Below are 23,702 nucleotides of genomic sequence, written 5' to 3' on the forward strand. Positions count from 1 at the left end.
TTCAACCAATGCCAATAGCGTCCCTGGTTAGGTTAATGTACAACTAAACTTATAACTGAACACTGAGCCATAGAATAACATCTTGTGCAGCATAATTCCAGTCTATACCTGACAGCAGGGGGAAGAAGGTGGAGAGAGTGTAATGTAAGTCGATATCTGCCAAATCCAGAAATGAACATGTTAATTTACTTTACTTATATAAGATGATAGAACAATGTTGTCTGAGCTGTCAGCTGATTTTAACAGAATGTAGGCTATATGTTATTAGAAAAACTATTACAATTAAAAGTTGTCATTTATGCAAAATATAAAGTCAAATATTCAATGAAATAATAAATAAAAATATGTCTTAACAGTTTGGGTTTCTCAGAACAAACTAAAATGCCAAAGTCAAAATCAAAGAAACACATGTAAGATAAATGTATTGCTTGTATTATGCCTACAGTTTATTTAAACTTTGGGATATAGATATAGACTCAGTTGTAGGTTATGGCGAATAATAAATAATTTAATTAATGATAAAGACTATTATCAAACAACAAAAATAACCTCTTTAGGATTTTGAAATCTGTTATTTGTCATTCTTTAGAAGTAAACAACATAATAAATAAAGTCTAAAATATTTTACAAATGTTTTTTCCCCAACATTTGTTCAAACTGTTCTCATTACACCCATAGCCCGAAGTAGCTGATTTCAGATCACCTTCCTCGTTACTCCAGCATTACACAGAATCAAAGCCAGCCTTGAAAACTGATCCCAGACCAGCGCTTGACTGCTGACCGTTGCGCTTCCCAGAATGCACCTCGCTGCGCAGTGACGACAATAACAAAACACAGCAGCAGGAGAGGCAGCGTTAGCGGAGCCTTACACAACCCTGCGAGAAAAAAAGCTCGATGACAAAACTCCCATCTTATTACCGGCCCTCCTAACATCCATGTCTTAAAAGATGAAGCACTAATGAATCTACCCGAGCTCGTCCTGGATGAATTTGTGCGTTTTATGGAAATTAAAAATAAAGGCCCGCGTTCGGAGTGATGAGATTTAGCCTGTTAGCCCGACAGCTTCAACCTCCATCTGACAGAAACCTCCTCATCTCAGCCAAAAACACTCTATTAATCTGCTTTGATGCAGAGAATACAAGCTCAGGTAAGACTGTCTGATACAGATTTAGCTTCTTATACTGTAGTGTTGAAGTTTAAAATCAAATACCGGGTAATTTGAGGCTGTTTAGGTCGCTAATACGGAATTCTGCCACAAACTATAATTAGAGAATGTAAACAAAACCAGGTTGAGGTTGTTGAACGAGGGTTTAGTGGGTTATATCTCGTGTAATGTGATATTGATGAGGGTTCAGCGTCCTGGTGATGGTTTGAGAGAAATTTGAACATACCGTCACCCTCCCTAAATAATGATTAGGGCCTTTGAAACAAAGACTTCAGGAGCCTCCTATTTGGATATTCACAGAGAAATGTTTTAGAAAACAAGCGGTTTTAGATCATATTTTGACCTAGAAGATTAAGTTTCAACTATTTAGGAAAGATGTCAGTCAGTATTGACACATTATAAGTTGTGACAAACAGACTATTACAAATTGTGGTCCACGTTATATTTGATTAAAACAGTATTTTATGCCATTTTACAGCTTAATAAATGGCATTGGTTACCCATGTGGGCCACACAAACCATGTGCTGTTCCTGGTATCCACGCCTTATTCCTTGTATCCACAATAGCAGTTGCTACAATGCATCCTGTCAAAGTTCTACACCCGTTCATGGGAAACTAGGGTATAAAGGGTCTTTTTGATGGTGTTTACCCACAGGGAACGACATGACTCAGCCTGAATATTCCCAGAGTTGGGCCACATGGTCATGCTGGTCTGTGTGCTGTTTTACAGATCTAACCACGTTATGGAGTACAAACAACCCCAGAGATTTATACAATGCTCATGTCATAATCTGAAAAGGTTTCTGTTTTGTCAAGGCCTAGGATGATGTCCCTGATCACTGTGATTAGCCGGTTATCTGGGGGTTTTCCAGCTTGTTGTCTATTGAAACAGTCATGTAGGGCTGTTATGGTTTCTAGGTTATGTGTGCTTGTACAGATGTCTCTAAAGGCCTTTTAAAGTTTAACCATGTATTAACCCCATTTTGTTCTATGTATTATCATTTTAAGTTAATTAACTCAAGAAACTACAGGCAAAACCATTGTTTTTTTTTCATGCACTGGTCAGTTTTATGAGTTTGGGCTATTTTGCTTCTATAACTTCTTTCAGATTAGTAGAAAGAAAACGTCCAAAATACACATTTAAGTGTTTTATATTATTACACACTTTATATATTTGCATCTGTAGATTTAAATTACAGTGCATATCCTTAAAGGCTGTTTTCTCAAAACAAGTTTTTTTTTCTCATGTAGTGTGTTAGAAATCTCTACTTTATAGTGCTTAAATACAGCAAACTGTACAGTTTCATTCCTATGTATATTTTGAAGGTTTTACCAGAGAGGTTTGTTCATATGTCATTTCATATATATCATATGATTTATATAACATTTAATTTCCTAAAAACATTACAATTAATTATTTTTTTTCTGACCGTTGACAGTAATTTCTGATTTATGGAGTGATGATAATAATATCCAAAATGCCAACTCTAATATGTCAACAATATGAGAGTTTTGAACCTGGCTTGATTAGATTTCTGTTCTGGAAATGTATGCAAATTAGAGCATTTATAATCACACACTGCATCATTTGCATATTTAAACAACATTACAGAAACTTGTAGTGCAAAAATATTTTTACACTACAATGTGCTGTGGATAATCAACTGTGGAAAGTATATTAATATCTGTTACAATTGTTCCCTATTCACATGTGGTGTCTTGGCTTAAAATGTTGTTTTAATCAAAGTAGATATCTTCTATCATCAGTTTTAAATTCTGGTGTAACTTGACTTGAGTTGTGTGTATTTCATTTATTTTTGATCAGACAGCCATAATTGACTAGATGAACAAATCAAGCTGGAGGCAGGCTCAGTGGAGAATTCAACATGAAGTTGTATGTGTTTCAAGTCAACAACGGAAGCACATTGACATTTGACACTGAACTTGCTGTCCAAACGTAAGAGAATTTACTGTTTTTAAGAAAAAGTGAATCGGTGAATGTTTAAGGCTTAATTTGTTTCCACCTTATGTAAAGACTGTTGTACTGTTTTACAGAACATATTGTGTGAATAACTTCTTGACGTTGTTTAACACTATAAGGTTATATACAGTAACATAGTTAATGCACGAGATATCATGAACTGACATGGAACTGTAATTTTTGTCCAGCATTTATTAGTATTTGTTAATGTTATAATTTCATAATGCATTAACTTATATAATCATTTGCATGTTGCCTTTAATGTTATAAGTAGAGCCCGACCGATATGGGTTTTTTGGGGCCAATACCGATATTAGGGAGTAAAAAAAGGCAGATATTAGGGAGATATCAATATATCGGCCGATATTCTTTGTGTATATTATAGTACAGTACCAGTCAAAAGTTGGGACACTTTCCCATTCGTGTGTCCAAACATTTGACTGGTACTATATATAGAATACAGTATATACATAAACAGAATATATATACATAAACTAATTTTTTGCAATGATCACTCAAATGTGGTTATCAAACACTTATAATGATGTGACAAACATATGTAATGATGGAGGCAGGGCATTTAACAATTTAACAATAAACTTTATTATCCAAAATGAGTCTGACATCAGTGCACTGAACAGTAAAGTTGAAGTTTATTCAACTTTAATTCAATTCCATTCAACTTTATTCCGTTGAAGTTTATTTCACTTCGGAAAATTAATTCACGGATTTGCGCTACTGTCTTCACACAGACGAAACTTACTAGAGAACTGTGAAGTGTGACATAATATACCTCTGTAAATAAATATAAATTCACGTCTTGCGCACTTTAATGCCCTTTGAATGTAACATGTACGTTCCCTTTGAACTGGAATCATGGCGGAATTTCATGTGAAGTCCACTTCGCAGGACACTTACAGTCGAATAAGACAACGCTTGAATGCTGCTGTCTGAACAAGAGACCTCCTTACTGAAGTGAAAGTGTTGGCTGGTGTCACTATCTCGCGAATGCGCTGGTGGATCTCCACCAAATTCGGGGGATCCCTTCAGCTCGAGGAGTCCCCTCGAACGCCACCCTCCGCGTGTCGGTAGCCCCCCCGGGATCGCTAGATCGGTCTGCGCCGGACCGCGTATTTAACCACCCGTAACTTCCGAACCCCGGGGGCTATCGATGCAAGGGTGGTCTCATTCGAAAGAGGGCCTCGAGACGTACACTCGAGTCGCGTTCGAGAGGGTTCCTCGAGCTGAAGGGATCCCCCGCATTTGGTGCAGATTCACCATGGCTTTACGGAGATATGGCCGTTCAAAGTTTCAGTGGTTTTCCATAGACTTACGCTTTAAAGCGTTTCATCCAGGTCGCCAGTAGCAAACAATGGAGCACGCTCTGCTGGACAAACTAAGTAATTACACCATTTCAAGCATTTTATCTGCGTTATATGTTCTGTAAAAAAAATTTTTATATCGGCGGCATATTCGCCAATACCGATATATCGGCGACAGGCTCATATCGGCCGATAATATCGGCTAAACGATATATCGGTTGGGCTCTAGTTATAAGTATTAGTATTAGAATTTATAGAAATCGATCGACATTAACAAAGATGGCTAAATGCTGGGAAAGTACTGTTCATTATTTGTTACCTATTGCATTAAATAATATGAACACTTACAGTAAAGTTTATTTTTGTCTTCAAACATCCTGAAATTAGATAAATGAGTTTCTTTAAATTGGTCTGAGTTTACATATATACACATGCATTTACACACATACATATTTACATATTCATGAGAAACCCCATTATATTGGATAATATAATGTAATATATAATGTAGATGATACTTAGAGATGCATAATTCTAATTAATTAATTATATAATTCCAGTGTAAATACCTGTTTAATGCTATGATGGTTAAGTTGCAAATGTAAATTATTAAAGTCTTTATTAAATTCTGTTTGTTTGCAGATTTGTTTGTAAATTGAGTCCTGATTTGTTTTACTGGGTACCTAAAATGTGTTGTGCTTCATGCTTTTTATAGTGTTTTGGACCTTAAACATGCCATTCAGGCCAAATATAAAATTGCAATCCAGCACCAGGTGCTGGTGGTCAATGGAGGGGAGTGTATGGTGGCAGAGAGGCGCGTGTGCAGCTACAGCGCCGGAACAGTGAGTAACAAGCAAAATCACACCGAAACAGCATTTTTGATTTTCAACATTTTTAGAGAGTAAGAGTAGTTATTATATATGAATTATTTAGTCAAATGCTTGATCATTGCCACAAAGTACACTGTTAAAATGTTTGACATGAAAATTGCAAAGAAACACCATAAAAGCACTGCATATAATAATTGTATTATTTTAATAGCTTTCAGTCGATTTAAAATGACCCTGAAGTATTGAGGATCTTGAGTAGCATGGTTTCCAAATGGCAATTGATTTTTGTCTCTGGCTGCTTCAGGACACCAACCCGATCTTCTTATTCAACAAAGAGATGATCCTGTCTGACCGAGCTCCAACCATCCCCAAAACGACCTTCTCAATAGAGAATGAGATGGAGCTGAAGGTGGAGGAGTCACTCATGATGCCTGCTGTCTTTCACACCGTCGCCTCCCGTACTCAGCTGGCTGTGGTACAGGCCAATTCTGTTCTGACCTAATGACCAACCTCTGTCCTCTTAGATTTACTCAGTTTTACACATCTATGCTCATCCACACTGTGTTATATCAATGATTTTTATGTAAGGTTTGAGCATCACTTATATTTGAGAGCATGTAACAAAGCCCTCTTGTAAATGACAGTGGCTCGGATGGAAGGGTTTCTTACATTTGTATGCAAATGACTCTTATGAGGTCTGTTGTGCCCTTTTTTAGGAAATGTTTGAGGTTGCCAAGAAGCTTTGCTTGTTCTGTGAGCGTCTGGTCCATGACGAACACCTTCAGCACCAGGGATGGGCGGCCATCATGGCTAACCTAGATGACTGCACTCTATCCTATCAGAAACTTCTCATGAAATTTGACACTGCTTATACAAATTACCAACAGGATTTTGAAGACATCAAATTTAAACTCACAAAGTATGTGAACCTTTGACTCTAACTTTTTTTCTTTCTTTAAATTTAAAAAAATTTAAGTTATTTTGTTAAAACATCAAACGTATGTTTTTTTTCTTTTTAAGTATTCTTAAATTCTAAGTAATTGTAAATAGTGTTTGTAGCAGATACACTTCCATTCAAAAGTTTGGTAAGTTTAAAAAAAAAAAAGTAACGTTTTTTTTTTTTTACGCTTTTGAAAGAAGTAATTTTGATAACAAATACAGTAAAATTATAAAATATTATTACAATTTAAAAGAACTGTTATCTATTAGAATATATTTAAAAATGTAATTTATTCCTGTGATGCAAAGCTGAATTTTCAGCATCATTACTCCAGACTTCAGTGTCACATGATCCTTCAGAAATCATTCTATGCTGATTTGCTGCTCAAGAAACATTTCTTATTATGTTAAAAATTATTAAATACTGCTTAATATTTTTGTGGAAACCGTGATAAAATGTTATTTATTTTTTTCATAGAAAAGTAAAAAAAAACTGCATTTATTTGGAAAAAGAAGTCTTTTGTAACTTTATAAATGTCTTTACTGACACATTTGATCAATTTAATGTGTCTTTGCTGAATAATAAATGAATAATCTGAGCCTAAACTTTTGAATGGCGGTGTATTGGACTTTAATATATAGATTAAATAGATCAATATAGATATATAGAGGAATAAATAGATCACTAATTCTAATGTTAATTCATCAGGCTTGGCACTGCTGTCTCAGTCATGGCGAAGATTCCTCTGCTAGAGTGTTTGACTCGGCAGAGCTACCGAGAAAGCCTGGAGAAGTCCAGCTCCCCTCACCCAAGAACCACAGATGAAGAAGTCGAGAATGAGGATGAAGAAGTAGGAGAAACATCCACCCAGTCCACAATCCTCTGTCCTGCTGACAGCCAGAAGAATCGAAAGTCATTCTCGCCGGTCTCTGCTTCAGGAGAAGCGTCGTCCCAGGCGTCGTCCTCTCCTCAGGACAGACTGAAGAGCAGCTGTAGTCTAAAAGCAGCTCTAGAGGAAGAGGAGGAGTCTCCAGAGAGTGGAGCCACACCTTTTTTCAATGTCACGCTGTTGGATTGGATCAACGTTCAGGACAGACCTAACGATGTAGAGTCAGTAGTGCGGAAGTGTTTTGACTCAATCAACAGGGTGAGTCATATTGTGAGGGAATGTTTTGGTCAAATCATGAATCAGTCTGTAAACCTGTGGCAACCTTTATATTGTTTTAAACTAGCCAGTAATGGGCATTATGATGATGTGTACCATGTGACTGTAGAGGTGTGTCACCCAGTAGAGATTTTGCTTTACTATTTATATCAAATTGCATGTATTTACACAGCTATTAGTGAGCAGGAATGCTTTAAGTTGCTTATACAACAGAGTAATGACATCAGTAAGACGTTAAAAAAAACCTCAAGAGTGTAATGTGGTGCAGAATTGAGTTGTGTGAGGAGCAACATCTCAACTATAACATAATAACATACTATAAGAAAAATATAGGATTCAACTGATGTGATGTCATATTTTACAATGTCCTCAAATATCCAAACAGGTTTAGAGTTGTAAGACTTTTTTCCCTCCCCAGCTAAAGCATTATGTAATGTGACACTGTTTTTGGGCTCAAGTCAGACTTATCATTCATTTGTTATGAATAATCTTCATATGGTTTGCCTCCATCAAGTTCCTAATAGAAAGTAAAAAAAAAAAGAAAAAAGGTTAACCTATTTAATTCACTGGAATATCCAAATATAAGCATTACCTAATGGGTATTAAAATATAAACCATGTTTTGTTTCATTTCAAAAATATGAAAAATAACCATATACTGTTGCTGAAACATCCAGTTATACATCACATACACTAGCATTTAAAAGTTTGTAGTTTAGTTATAAAAGGAACTGGAGACACGGTTGAAACAACAACATGAAGCAGAGCTGGAATCTCTCAGATTGGAAAAAGAAAGTGCACTTGACAAACTTGTCCAGGAGAACCTGGTGAAGCTTAGAGATCTCATGGATTCCCATTCTGCCGAACTCAAGGAACGCGAGGGAAGCTTGAAAGACTTGGAGGCTCGCATTACTGAGCTTGCGGACGCCCGCTGCAAACTGGAAGTGGAGATGGCTCTTAAAGAGGCCGAAATGGAGGACATGAGACTCCAGTACGAGGAGGCCAGTTTAAAAAAAAAATATATATTAATACTTAATAATACTTACATTAATACACTAAGTAAATGTGCATTAAATAAATTTATCAAAATAACAGTACATACATTATAAATACATTTATAGTTAAAATATATTTCAAATATATTAGTATTTTCAGTATTTCTAACAATAATAAGCAGCAAATTAGTATATTAGAATGATTTCTGAAGGATCATGTGATGCTGAAGATGATGCTTTGCATCACAGGAATAAATTACATTTGATAGTATATTCAAATGGAAAACAGTAATTTAAAATGTTAATAATATTTCATAATATTACTTTTATTACTGTATTTTTGATCATATAAATCCAGCCTTGATGATTATACAGACGTTTTCCCAAAACATAAAAAAAAAAATTCCAACCCCCAAATTTTGAACAGTAGTTTATATCATCTTCACATTCACAGGACACTCCCAATGAACTATTTTACTGTCCATAAACACTCTGATTTGTTTCTGCCATTCTTTATGCTTCCAGCTCGACCCACGAATGATCCAACCCTTTCTAACTGAATGCCGCGAGACGATTACCAAATTGGATAATCAGAACATGAAGGCCATCAAGGGTCTTGAGGACAGATTGTATGCTCTCGACCAAATGATAGCAAGCTGTAAACGGTTGGTCAATGAACAGCAGGAACTTGCTCAGGTAAGCAACGCTCCTTTCTGTAGTCAGCATAAAACAGCCTGAAGGGGACATATTCTGCTCATTAGTGTATTTTATGTTTTCCTTGAAGTTTTTATGACAATTTTCCAACCTTTGTTTTTTGCTACTGTGACATTAAGATATATATATATGATTGGTTAACCTCTGCAAATGTAGGTTACAACACATACTTTTTTGTGGGCTGTGGGTTTACTGCGACGTCTTATATAGTTGGCACTACCCCATCCTTTAATTACAGCCTCTTTATTAACCTGTGTTACATTGTGGCAGATCGACAAAACAATAAACTTTAGCCACGTTTCTAATGAATATATTACAAAGGTGTGCAAAACGCAAGTTTTTCAGAAAGCTACTCTTCCTCATGTGTTCTCATTTGCCTTCTACTAGGGATTTCTTGCCAATCAGAAGAGGGCTGAAAACCTGAAGGACACCTCGGTGCTGCCTGACCTGTGTCTGAGTCATGCCAATCAGCTGATGATCATGCTAACCAATCACAGGAAGCTATTAGACATCAAGCAGAAGTGTACCACTGCCAAACAGGAGCTCGCCAACAACCTTCAAGTTCGACTCAAGTAAGACCAGCATTTGTATTCTTCATGGGCAATGCGAAATAAACTGTTTTTAGTTTGGCTAGAACAGTAACTAGTTTTGGCTTTGATTTGGACTATTTTCAATCCGTAGAGCTACGATACTTTGAAGTGAAGTGAATTGTAAGTGCTTTCTAACTGCACTGTGGTGTTTCCTCCATCAGATGGTGCTGCTACGTGATGCTTCACGCTGATCAGGATGGAGAGAAGCTGCAGGCTCTCCTGAGGCTGCTGACGGAGCTGCTGGAGCGCGTGCGGGTGGTGGAGGCGCTCAGCACTGTGCCACAGATGTACTGTCTCGCCGTAGTTGAGGTGGTCAGACGCAAAATGTTCATAGGACACTACAGACAAGTAAGAATCAGCTACATTAATTTATAGAGATGCGGGTGTGACCAGAAGTGATTTGACCAGAGAGAGTGAATAATATGATATCTATATTGTTTTTATAAATGTTTTTGCACATTTAATTATTGTTTAAAAAAAAAAAGATTTATTTTTTCTTCCAGTGGGCCAGCGCTCTTGTCAAAGATGGGAAAAACCTCTATGAGGCAGAAAAAGTAAAAAGGGAAACCTTTGGGAAGCTCTTCAGTAAGTTTATTCTTCATATTTTGTATGACTTCTTTTAGTTTTGGGAACAAACATGGACAGCTGAGTCCACATTAAATGTCATATTGCTTTGAAAACACGGCTTTTGTTTGTCTCAGGGAAATCGTTCCTCAGAAACCGGTTGTTTCGAGGACTGGACTCATGGCCACCCTCTTCGTTTTGCGTGAGTCTTTGAACAAGTGTTTTTATCTTTCAGGATCCCTTCATGAACTTTATGGGGACATTTCAACATTAATTATTTTTTTTGTTTGTTTGTTTGTTTTGTGTTTAGACCCGAAAGCCTCGAAAGTTTGACTTTGAGCTTCCAGATATTTCCCTGAGTGACCTGCAGTATCTCAAGTCCTGTTGTCCTTCCGAGGTTCAGCCTTACCTCAGGTAAATGCCTCATACCCAGTCACAATATGCACATTTCTACCATTACTTCACAATGCAAAACTGCTTTTCTTTGAGCCATTACCCTTTCAATCATGGCTAAATACTCCTAAATGATGATCTGTAGCCTGTTTTCTTCATCAGGGTCCCCACACTGTGTGACTTTGAGCCTCTTAACCAGCATGTTGAGGTTCTCCATCAGCTGGTTCAGGCTGCGCAGAGTGTGGACGAGATGTCAAAAACTATCACACACCTACTAAATGAACAAAAGGTACTTTATGTTCACAGTCATTTAATTTTGATTGCTTGTTGCTAAGTGTCTGAAGTATTGTTTGTTATAAACCTGTAAAGATGACATGAAATAGAAATGCACCCTGTCTGTTTCCTAAATGCATTTTGTTGATCTTAATGTGATTCATCCAAGCATATGTTTCTTTTTGTGCTCATAATTTTTAATTAAAATGTCATAACCTGAAATGGCAGTGATGAATGCGAGATCTGTCGCTACTTCTGATACATTGCAACTTTTAAAATGTATATAGTATAATTGGACTATTCTGGGAACGTCGTTTCCCATATGATTTTAACTTGTTGCATTGTCTTATAGATTTCCTTTAGCCAGAGTGCTCAAAGATCCACCGCATTAACACCCAGATCTGAAAGCACAATTGAAATCACCTCTACCTCCACCAAAACTTTGTCCACTCTCAGTTTAAAAGCACCGGACTGCCAACCCCTGGTGCTTCCTGGTCCCTTGGAGGACCTATCACCCGACAGCATAGATGCCCAGACCTTTGACTTTGAAACCATTGGGCACCCCAATATGGATCCTGTATTACAGCAAGGCTCTTTGGACTTGGACTCATTGGCAGAAAGTCCTGAGTCGGATTTCATGTCAGCAGTTAATGAGTTTGTTATTGAGGAGAACTTGATGTCACCTAATCCCATCAGTGATCCCACAAGCCCAGAAATGATGGTGGAGTCTCTTTACTCCTCCGTCATTAATGCAATCGATAGCAAGCGTATAAAGGACACTACTACGCTCGAGAAGGAAAATTCAAAGATCGCAGCACTCAAGCTGTCAGCGGACAGGTACCGCTTTGCTGCAGAAGAGTCACAGAACAATTTAAGAAAAGTTAAAGAAGACCTTTACCACTTTCGAGGACTGGTTCTGAAGGAGCAACGAGAGTTTGGATTCGCCCTGAAAACAATGACCACTGAGGTCCGAAACGCTCTCAACAGTGTCAGATACTGTCACGAGGAGGAGCTAAGAGAAACACAACAAACCAATCTCCAGAGTTTGAAGGACGATCATGAAAAGCAGATGCAAACCCTGCTGGAAGAGCTGGAAGGCAATCGGAAGATTGTTCGAGACGTCCAGAGAGCAATGCTGGAATTGGAGGGACTCGTGGAGCGCAAGGAGAAGGAAATATCCCAGATGGAGAGTGAGAGAGCACGCTCTATGCAAGAACTCCAGGATCTTCACATGCAAACTCTGCTGGACCTTGAACAGAAGCTCTTAAAGCAAAGTGAAGAACTGAAAGCTGCGTTGCTGTCCAAGGACGAAGTCGCTGGGCAGCTGGAGAAGCTGCACTTTGAGATTGAGCACAGCCAACAGAAAATCAGACAGGACATGGAGAAAGCAGAGAAGGTGCACCTTCAGGGACTGGAGACACGGTTGAAACAACAACATGAAGCAGAGCTGGAATCTCTCAGATTGGAAAAAGAAAGTGCACTTGACAAACTTGTCCAGGAGAACCTGGTGAAGCTAAGAGATCTCATGGATTCCCATTCTGCCGAACTCAAGGAACGCGAGGGAAGCTTGAAAGACTTGGAGGCTCGCATTACTGAACTTGCGGACGCCCGCTTCAAATTGGAAGTGGAGATGGCTCTTAAAGAGGCCGAAGTGGAGGACATGAGACTCCAGTACGAGGAGGCCAAAAGCACCCAAGAGGAGGTGTTGAAAGCGGAGCTTACTACCCAAACAACCACCTTGCAGACGCAAATCGACATGTTGAACAAGCAGCTCCAGCAGAAGAATGAAGAGTACGAGGTGGGCCTGGCCGAGCTCCGAGCGCTCATGAGGTTGGAGAAGGACCACTGCATCTCTGAACTCGTGGATCGGCACGAAGAAGAGAGCACCCTGCTCCGCCAAGAGTTTTCAGCACTCAAGCAGAAATCGCAAGAGGCAGAGAAAGATTGCGAGGAACGAGTCCAGAAGATCCAGCACGATCACCAGAACCAGCTTGATGCCTTACAGAGGGAAAAGGAGGATAAGCAGAGGGCTTTCCAGGAGAAAGAGCGAGAGCTATCGACTGTTATCGGAGACCTGCAGGCGGAAAACACACTACTGTCAGGAAAACTGGAGCAGGAGAGGGTGGAGGCCCTGCAGAGGGCAGAGAAGGAGAAAGAGCAGGCAGTCAAAGCTGCATTACAAGAGGCCTTAAGAGACTTTCAACTCCAAAAAGGGGAGACTGAGACAAGACTGTTAGGACAAATTGAACTACTTGAAAATCAGCTTAACGAAAGACAGTCCACTGACACGTAAGTAAATGCAAGTTTTCTAATCAGACGTTCCCACTGAAATCATTCTAAGATTCAGATTTAAAATGCCCCTATTAGGCCATTTTTAAGTTTCCTAATATTGTTTTGGGAGTCTCCTACAATAGGATTACATGCATGCAAGGTCAAAAAACACTTTCGTTTTCTCAAAATGTGCATTTAATATCACCTCATTTTCCAGCGATTCTCAAACGATTCGTTCAAAGCAGTTCTAAGATTCAGTCTCTCTAAAACCCTCCTTTCCGTGAGCCTGCTCTACTCTGATTGGTCAGATGGCCCAGTCTGTTGTGATTGGTCTACCGCGTACAGCGCGTCGGAAACGATATGCCTATTGCCATAGTTCAGTATTTTGAATGCGCGATAGAAAATATAAACATCTATTATTTATCCTACTTGTGATTCATTGGAGCCAGCTGGTCCAAATAAACAATACTGAGCCATCTTTCAAGAGCGTTTAGTGAATCCCGAACTCCCCGAGATTAGAGAAGCAATTGTCAGTAAAATGACGTGTTTGTGGGCGGGGTCAAGTTGTTCGCTGCCGGCCAACATAGAACATAGGCAGAAATTATGCAAATGTGTTACCCCATGACATGTAGCTGTCACGGAAGTGGGATTCGAATTACTAACTACTCGTAGAGAGTCGATTCTTTATTTTGGGAGACAATAACTTTCTTTATCGTGCACTTTCGGCTTCATGACTTTGCTGATCGTTTAAATTCACATATAGCTACATTACACACTGCATGAAAGGTAATATTGGAAATGGCATAATAGGGGCACTTTAAAGCAAATAGCTGTTAAATTATAAATGGTACTTAATATTGCTTATACTTAAATGTATGGATTTCTGCAACCTCTAACCTCAAAGGGATAGTTCACCAAAAAATGAAAACTCGTCGTTCCAAACTTTTGACTGTGGAACACAAAAGAAGATATTTTTAAAAATGTCATAGTATTTACAGCGAAAGTCAATGGGGCCCAATGTTTATTCTTTTGTGTTCCACAGTAGAAAGTTAGTCATTCAGGTTTGGAATGACATGAGGGTGAGTAAAACAGAAATTTCATTTTTGGATAAACTTTCCTTCTAAGTTTTAGCTTTTGGGCACTTTTGGGCATCAGACAGTAGCTATGTTTCCATCCAAAGTTGCAAATTTTGGCTGCTGGATGATAAAATAGGCAGTTATCTTACTTTGAAAGAGCATCTGAGACAAACACTACCATTCAAAAAGTTTGGGGCTGGTAAGATTTTATTAATGTTTTTGGGAGAAGTCTCTCATGCTCACCAGGAATAACAGACATGTTATCAATAATTTAACAATCTGAGAATGTATGAATGATTGAATGAAAGTATAACTATTTGAATATTAAAAAAAAAAAGTAATTTATTCCTGTGATCAAAGCTGAATTTTCAGCATCATTACTCCAGTCTTCAGTGTTACATGATCCTTCAGAAATCATTCTAATATGCTGATTTGATGCATAAGAAACATTTCTTATTTTATTATTTGATTAATGGAGAGTTCAAAAGAACAGCATTTACATTAAAAATAATTATTTTGTACCATTATAAAAGTCTTTACTGTCACTTTTAATCTATTTAATGCATTCCTTACTGAATAAAAATATCAATTTCTTTGAAATAGAAAATCTTATTGACACCAAACTGGGGAATATTTTATTTATTTATTTACTTTTATTTTTTTTGGATGGGCTCTTTTGACTTGGGCAAGCACCCAGAACGCTCTAACAATGGCATAGCAAACACCCACACCATCTTAGCATTGTTTCAGAGTTTTGCAGAATCAAATACTCCTCATAATCTTGTTTAAAGAAAATTTTTTAAATAATGTTTTTAATGTGGTTGTGTTATTTCTGTTGGTTTGTTTGATAATAAAACTGAATAACCTCAGTTTCTTGTTGATTTAGTCATTAAAAACTCAATAAATCTTGCAATTTTGTGTGAGGGAAGCATCTGCCGAGGACACAAATGAAATGACTGAAACAATGCTGCTCTAGTCCATTGAAATGAAAGCTTCTACCTCTAACTTTACTGTTAATTAAAAACAGAAAACACACACAAGCTACATGCATTCACTTACTCTTTCTGATTTCATTCACTCTTGTGAATAATTAGCACATCAAAAAGAACCAACAAAAACTGTGAACCGTTTCATTAAAACATGTCTTAAGTAGAAATTAGCAAGAAATGTGATAACCCTGTTACATGTGCCTGTAAAATAGGGATTAATTAAAAACAGAAAACAGATTTGTGTTCAAGTCTTACACCAATCCCAGTAAATTGGAGGTTTTTGAATATTTATTTATTCTGGTGACTAATGTTTTACCAACAAGAAACACTTTAGAAAAAGTGGGTGTTGCCAAGTGGTTAAAGTTCTAAGCTAGCAATAAAAGGTTGTAGGTTCAAACCCTGCAAATAATAAACCCATTTAGAGCTCGGGAAAGAGACTAAATTGTTGGTGTTTCCCTTATTAACACATGTTCTTGTCTGATTGTGAATAGTTTGTCTATGCACAAGATGCAAAGAAGGATCTTCAGAATGTAATAACTTCCTCTGCTTATGAATTAGCATTGTGTACTTTGTTGTAGAAGGAAGCGTCAGCTAAATGTCTTCTTAGTAGTAATTAATGCAAAGTCAGGTTGATTTACAGTATGGTGGAGTCTATTTTCACACCTGCTTCTGTGTTGCAGAGTGGCAGCTACTGTAGAAAAGACAGAGACTGGTGTGGAGACCAGCACTGCATTGTCACTGGACAGTGGCCAGTGGACCGAGGAAAGGGCATCGCTCCTGGCCCAACTAGAGCTCCTGGAACGCACAAAGAACGAGGAGATGCAGAACCTGAAGACCTCGCTCATTGCCGAGCAGCAGGTTAGCAGTATAAAGTATCTCAACTGTAAGAATTTAATTAAGCTGACGTTTTGTTGTCACTGCAATTCAAAAGTTGGCAAAGCCATTGAGTCACTACATCTTACATTTTTAAACATATTAATATTAAAAATTCAATTAAATGTAGTTGTTGCTGATTTAAATGGCACCAAGGTAAGATTATCTAACAAGCTGACATTCAATTAAATGACTGACATTAATAATAATACAATACTGGATGAGTAATTTAAAAAAAACCAGTAATTGTTTGCGTTGTAGCTGAAAATAATTCCTTTTTTAGTAAAAAAAATTTGCTCGGGCAAGTAAAAAAAAGAAGACGACGATAACCCCCCCCCCCCAACAAAAAAACTTAACTGAATGAAAATATAGTTATTGTTGATCTAAAAACCCTAAAATTGCTTGTTTTAATGTACTGCTCATTTCTAGACAAACTTCAATACTGTTGTGACCCGGGAGAAACTAAAGAAAGAACAAATCATCAATGATCTCACTGAGAAGCTCAAAAACTTGACGCAGCAACAAGAGAAAGATAAAGGTATAAAAACTTTTTTTATCATATAGTTTTAGAGCAGTTTCACTTGTTTTTCAAACATCTCTTACCAAACTGCACATAAATGGTCAGTGTGACCAATAAATGCTAAAAAAGGACCACTCATGATCATTGTCCTCTCTGTTTTGTTGTTTTAATGAAGGCCTGATCGAAACGCTCTCCGAGGACCGTGCCTCCATCCTTCAGGAGAAGAAGCAGATGGAGGAGGAACTCAACCGTCTGCGAAGCACCGTCCTCATCTCTTCATCCTTCTTTCAGCCCAATCCCATCCCGGTCTTCACGGAAGCTCACGGCGCCTGTGGGCCCACCCATGCTGAAGCACTCTCGCCGTCCACCCCTGATCCAGAGAGATTGGCGTCCATGGCTGCATTCAAGGACGAGGAGAGGGTGGAGTCGGCCGTGGAGGCCAGCATGATGACAGTGCAGTAAGCATCTGGGCTGAAGTTCCCATGCAACATATTCATACAAGAGCTAAATGAATAAACCCTGAAAAACTGAACTACCACACTTAACTGGCTCAGTTAAGTCAACAGCACGCTGAGTGTATGTCTTTAAAATTATCCAGAAGATGGTTTGAAATGAAGATGGTTCATTTTATTATAGCAGTGGAACAAACTCTTGTTGGCCTACGTTCTCACTCAACAGCATTCATTACTGTAAATCAAACCTGCACAGCCAGCTGCAGTATATAATGAAGTGCTAAAAATACTGCAAGACTATAGCTGAATGAGCTGTAGCAATACACTTGATTTCACATGCTCTTGTAGCAACAAAGTCAAAGTTTTGGAGGGATGCAGTTTGTCACAGTTGAAAAGGTTTGCAATGCTTACAGAACAAAACTTCTGTTTATTTTCCTCATTCATTATTTTTCTTGTTATGAGAGAAATAAAACACAATTTATTGTGCTAGATTTAATAATTTCATAAGTTTTATAGTTTGTAGTTTTTGAACAGAATTAAACTGCTAATTAATGTTTTTGTAGTCAAAAATCTACAACGTTATTATAGATTTAGAGATGTATATTTACTGACAGATAAATGATATATTATATAATTATTATATTAAAATGGTTTTAAGTTTTATAGTTTGTAGTTTTTGAACCGAATTAGTGATTTATATGCTTTTTGTAGTCAAAAATCCGCAAATGTAATATAAATTTATAGATGTATATCTACAGACTTATTTGAAAAATTATATATTATATAATTATTATATTAAAACATTTTTTAATAACAGAAGAGTTTTATAGTTTGTAGTTTTTGAGCAGAATTAGTGATTTATATGCTTTTTGTAGTCAAAAATCTGCAAATGTTATATACATTTATAGATGTATATTTACAGACCTATTTGAAAAATTATTTATTATATTAAAACCATTTTTTAAAAACAAAAGAGTTTTTAGTTTTATAGTTTGTAGTTTTTGAACTGAATTAGTGATTTATATGCTTTTTGTAGTCAAAAATCTGCAAATGTTATATAAATCTATAGATGTATATCTACAGACTTATTTGAAAAATTATATAATTACTATATTAAAACATTTTTTTCATAATAATAATAATAATAACAGAGTGGAGCTAATAAGTTATATAGCTTGTAGTTTTTACTAACAGAATTAGTAATTTATAGACTTATTTGAAAAATTATATAGTCACTATATTAAAACATTTTTTTCATAATAATAATAATAACAGAGGGCAGTTAATAAGTTATATAGTTTGTAGTTTTTGAACAGAATTAGTGATTTATATGCTGCTTGTAGTCAAAAATCTACACATTTATTATTGATACACACACACACATATGTATAATTTTATTATCATTCATTTTTTTATATTTCTAGCAGAATGTCAGCAGTAGTTAGTTAGTCGTGGTTTAAAAGTATGTAAGAAGGATCTATTTGTGGAGAGAGGCAAGACCATGTTTTGTAGACCCTGTATCTTTAAAGAAGTTGAATGAATGTATTTGAGACAGGAAAGCCGAGTAGATCAGATAGAAGAGGAAAGATGTGAGTCAAGTGCTTGCTGTGGGTGAGGAGACTTCAGCAATTTCCTTTCATCAGTCAGAAATGTTGTTTTTAATCTTGACACATTAACGAATTATGATTGGCTTTTAGAAAATTGTTCCTTTCAAAGCTGAATTATTGAACTGTGTAGTTTGTGACATTTATTTTGTGTATTTTGATGCAGTGAAAACCCTATGCTGTCTGAAGAGAAACAGCGCATACTGATTTTGGAAAGGGTAATTCACTTTCTCACACACACTTTGATGTTTTTATTTCATGTAGTACTTTATTGACAAAATGTAATCATTGCATTTCTTAAATATATTTTTATATGCAATTATTTGTTATTGTGTTTCAGACCTTACATATGAAGGAGGAAGAAAACAAAAGACTTAGTCAAAGATTGGTAAATATATTGTAGTTTATTTGTACATGAATGTGTGTTTGGTTACAATTTTGGCTCTTATATTTCATCTAAATGTGTTAATTGTATGAGAACATCGTTAAACATCGTTTAAATTGATCGTCTGTATTTGTGTCCTTTGTGCTTGATCTCAGTTTATAATTGACCACTTGAACAGTCAATTAAAAGCAGTAATTAGTGATGGTAAATAGAACAATACACTCAATTAATGCAGGTCAGCGATCATTAAAGGCATTCATGTCATTTTGAAAAAAAAAAAACTTGTAACGTTTCTTTAATATATATATATTTTTAATATCCATATGCAAAATACTTGATATATCCTATCTTCACTGTATAGTTCATAGACATTACATTGCTGTTGTTAAGACAGTAACTACTTGCACATTATCAGGAGTTAATTAAAACATGAGACTCTTTGATATAATTTAATTACATTTCCCCTGGGACTATTTCTGCAAATAGATTTAATCTCTTTAGCAAAATTACAATCACCGTCTTATTGGCCACGAGACGCATCTTATGAGACACGTAACCCACACTTTAGAGTCCTGACAGCTCGGGGCAGATTCACAAGATGAATTTAGTCTGAAAAACAGCTCTGAAATGTGCCTGGGTAATTGAGCTAGGGCTGAGTTTCAGCTCATTTGCAAACAAGCCTGAAATGAAACGACTACAGATGTGTTTAAATCCCATATTTCATATTTATTATCTATGTATGTTACAACGTATTTTAGAGACCCATTGTTCTCTGTCCCTACAGTGTACTACCAATGCATGCTATTTAATAGACTGTTCTACTCCTTACCACTAGATGGCACACATACATTTGTTTTAGGTACAAACTCCGTCCTACAAGCACTTGAAATGGCAGGAGGCATTTATGAGATTCATCAATGTTGCATTTAACCAAAACTGATTTTTTTTGCAATACAGTGTATGCCGTTTTATTTTTATAGCGGTTGCAGAATGTGTACGAAAGCAACATAACAAACATTTACCAGTGTAAATATCACCAGAACCGTCTAGCAATTTGTTTTACAGATGTCACAGAGTATGTCGTCCGTCTCGTCACGGCACTCGGAGAAAATCGCTATTCGAGAGTAGGTATTCTTGGATATTAGCATTAATGATTTGAGCTATTTTAGCCCTCCACCTCATTTGAGAACCCCTCTTTTTGTAGTTTTCAGGTGGGCGACTTGGTTCTCATAATCCTGGACGAAAGGCACGATAATTACGTTCTCTTCACTGTTGGTCCCACCCTTTATTTCCTGCACTCAGAGTCTCTCACTGCACTGGACCTCAAACCAGGTCAGTCACACACACAACAGGAAGACTCATTAAAGAGACAGATTAATTCAATATATTAGATTTGACATATTTGAAACATTTCTGCTCCAACAAGATGGTTTTGCATATTTTTTGTTGCTCTTTTCAAAGTACGTTTACTCAATTTAATTATTCTTATTTATTAATTGTATATATTAATGTATCAATGCATTTGTAAATTGAATTTTTTTTAAAATGTTTAGATAAAAAAAAGAGAATGCATTTTACTCCTGATAAATTGTTTTGTAGTTTTATTTTACATAAAGCACATTTTTATTGTATATCAATTATACTTTTTTTTTTGGTTTGTTTTGTTTTTTTTAGCGACAGGAGCAACAAGACGGCCATGGGTTCTAGGAAAAGTCATGGAGAAGGAATATTGCCAAGCCAAAAAGGTAACCGTTATTATTCTATTATTTCTGCGAATGCTCTAAACGGAGTGTTTTTGTACAATTATGTTTCAGTAAATAATTTTGACACTGTGCATCATTGACGGTATTATTGCACTCTCATTATATAACATCCTCGATGACAAAGCACTAGCCCATTTTTCCTGAAATTTGTCTGTTTTTGGTTAACATTGCTTATATTTGAGACAAATATTAACAGTTAAAACGTTTGCTGATACTCTATATATTAATGTATCAATGCATTTGTAAATTGAATTTTTTTTAAAAATGTTTAGATAAAAAAAAGAGAATGCATTTTACTCCTGATAAATTGTTTTGTAGTTTTATTTTACATAAAGCACATTTTTATTGTATATCAATTATACTTTTTTTTTTGGTTTGTTTTGTTTTTTTTAGCGACAGGAGCAACAAGACGGCCATGGGTTCTAGGAAAAGTCATGGAGAAGGAATATTGCCAAGCCAAAAAGGTAACCGTTATTATTCTATTATTTCTGCGAATGCTCTAAACGGAGTGTTTTTGTACAATTATGTTTCAGTAAATAATTTTGACACTGTGCAAACTGAATTATTGCACTCTCATTATATAACATCCTCGATGACAAAGCACTAGCCCATTTTTCCTGAAATTTGTCTGTTTTTGGTTAACATTGCTTATATTTGAGACAAATATTAACAGTTAAAACGTTTGCTGATACTAAGTCCCTTTAAGTACATCAGGAAGAGAACATTGATTTAAAATCATGCATTTAATTCTGCTTTTGAGCAGAAAACTGTGCATTTTATAATCAGCTGCTAATCATTACTGCAGGCACTTATATTAAATGATCTATTTTATTTATTTATTTTCATGTGATATTCTATTACATATTTTGAATGTGTTTCTTTTGTTATTGTCTGTCTCCAGGCTCAAAACCGGTTCAAAGTTCCTCTCGGCACTAAATTCTACAGAGTAAAGGCCGTGCCTTGGAACAAGAAAGTGTAATAGTGTACAAATTAATCATATTGTAATTAGCTCATTATGTTTTTATTGCTTTTTTAAGCAGACTCGCTCAAAGTTCCTCTCGGCACTAAATTCTACAGAGTAAAGGCCGTGCCTTGGAACAAGAAAGTGTAATAGTGTACAAATTAATCATATTGTAATTAGCTCATTATGTTTTTATTGCTTTTTTTAAGCAGACTCGCTTAGTTTTGTCAACATCAGAAGACGAAATCGTTTTTCCCTTCCTTTTCTTTTTTTTGCCTCTGTTGCAAACCATTTTATCTCATTTTTTTATACACAGAGGATTTGTAAATGTGGACCAAATGATTCTAACTTTATCGGGGCATTGCCTCCTCCTACGATGGCTCTGAAGCTGTCACTACAAGTCTGTAAAATGAACAAAATGTATTTGGATGTTACATATTAGTTCATCATTAATATTATGGTCGGGTTAGGGGGGAAGCACTATCATGATCAGCTTACTTATTTCAGAAGGTTATGAAAATATACATTTATTGTAAATGTTACCAGAGGAATGGTCATGGCATGCATATAGATAATATTTTCTTTAATTTACTTGTCTGGATATGCGTTGTAGTCGGAGATATCGGTGAAAACCTGCTGATTGTTACTCGCAGCACAGTATGACCCGCCTGTTTATTATGATGTACATTTGGACGGCCCGCCGCAGAGGCCTCCCAATCCTTCAGATGCACTTTTGGAAAAAAAAACGATGCTTTCGTCGATTCAAAAGGGAGGTTTGTGCTGTCAAAAAACAAGCATCAAAAGAAAAGCAGCACATATCTTCCCTCTGTTGTAGGATGTGGAAATCTAGAAAGTAATATTTCATGTATGTGAATGTGTGTCTTTATTGAATTTAATGACGACATTGTATATTATTCATCACACAGTAACAAAAAATGACTATTGTAAAAGAATTTAGAGTTTTCAAAACAATAAAGGTTTGATCCCAAACTCCTCGTGGATTGCATTACCCACCGCGTCCGTTTCAAGAACTTTATTTTCTCATGCGTCATAGCGAGAATATTGCAAATGTATTGGAATAGTTTTCTTTTTATTGAGATGAAAGAGATGCCCTTTCAATACATTTAAAAGCTTTTTTGTTGAATCAAAGTACAATAAAGCTTTGGCCTTCATGCTTGAAGATGTTTCCCATTAACATCCGTTCTCCGGTACTGATATAGTTGTGTACGGTTCCAGTTGCACGTCATTTTAAAGAGCTTTTTGAGTGGAAAATATACTCTGAAAGGCTTTTACTTGTTCAAAGATTTTAGACCCTAAAATATGCCCCCGAGTCTGTTTCTCTCCCTATGCAAATGCGCGCACCGCTATGATTGTAAGTACTTGTTTACATAAGTTTTGCAATCATCGCCTATTGATGCTCTTCAACACTTCCAACCGAGCAGAACGGAAGATTTTAAAAGAATTACGCCTCTATTGTGTCAACTAAACTAATGAATAGCAAACAAGCCCATACATGTCAGGAATTAATGGGATCCATTTTATTGCTATTGTCTATCACTTACGTAACGTGGTCCGTCTAAAATTAAAGCAGTGCTGAGGTATGGCGGTTGAGGGAATTATTCCCAACTTAGACGTTTTTCTCTTTCACCTCGGTCCTTGTCGAATGTTGGCTTTTGTGGGGGCATTAGCTACTGTTCTGTGCTAATGTTGGCACGCTCTCGCATGCAACAGACTTCAAAAGGGCTTCGATCGGGGCCCGGGAACGGTATTACCCTCTTGGAGGAGCACGGCGCACCAACATCACTTTCCCAGTTCACAGCGGGGAGCATAGCAGCTCTCCGCCGAGCCTTCGGTACCATGTGGGCCTAGGGGTGTT

At 36.6% G+C, this 23,702-nt stretch overlaps 1 protein-coding gene across 1 annotated transcript; it reads left to right on the forward strand.

Moving 5' to 3' along the window:
• Nucleotides 1–826: 826 nt before the first annotated feature.
• On the forward strand, nt 827–21,906 carry LOC107599672 (RB1-inducible coiled-coil protein 1-like). The gene is made up of 23 exons (XM_016291328.1): nt 827–1,147; nt 2,992–3,123; nt 5,185–5,311; nt 5,604–5,774; nt 6,016–6,218; nt 6,948–7,386; nt 8,924–9,094; nt 9,500–9,684; nt 9,864–10,050; nt 10,206–10,287; nt 10,404–10,468; nt 10,577–10,680; nt 10,822–10,948; nt 11,285–13,221; nt 15,949–16,126; nt 16,571–16,679; nt 16,837–17,119; nt 18,884–18,935; nt 19,058–19,105; nt 20,168–20,226; nt 20,307–20,434; nt 20,777–20,847; nt 21,767–21,906. The coding sequence occupies exons 2-23, from the start codon at nt 3,053–3,055 to the stop codon at nt 21,842–21,844; spliced, it is 4,875 nt and encodes a 1,624-aa protein (XP_016146814.1). The 5' UTR covers nt 827–1,147; nt 2,992–3,052; the 3' UTR covers nt 21,845–21,906.
• Nucleotides 21,907–23,702: the final 1,796 nt, after the last annotated feature.

Source organism: Sinocyclocheilus grahami, unplaced genomic scaffold, assembly GCF_001515645.1.
Source record: "Sinocyclocheilus grahami isolate Dianchi unplaced genomic scaffold, SAMN03320097.WGS_v1.1 scaffold270.1, whole genome shotgun sequence".
Taxonomy (NCBI): Eukaryota; Metazoa; Chordata; class Actinopteri; order Cypriniformes; family Cyprinidae; genus Sinocyclocheilus; species Sinocyclocheilus grahami.

Excerpts from the sequence above, each read along its gene's own strand:
- LOC107599672 (XM_016291328.1), top strand. The coding sequence starts at position 3,053 with ATGAAGTTGTATGTGTTTCAAGTCAACAACGGAAGCACATTGACATTT. Across the intron at positions 9,685-9,863 it reads AACCTTCAAGTTCGACTCAA|ATGGTGCTGCTACGTGATGC; the intron begins GTAAGACCAGCA and ends TTCCTCCATCAG. Across the intron at positions 17,120-18,883 it reads GCCAGCATGATGACAGTGCA|TGAAAACCCTATGCTGTCTG; the intron begins GTAAGCATCTGG and ends ATTTTGATGCAG.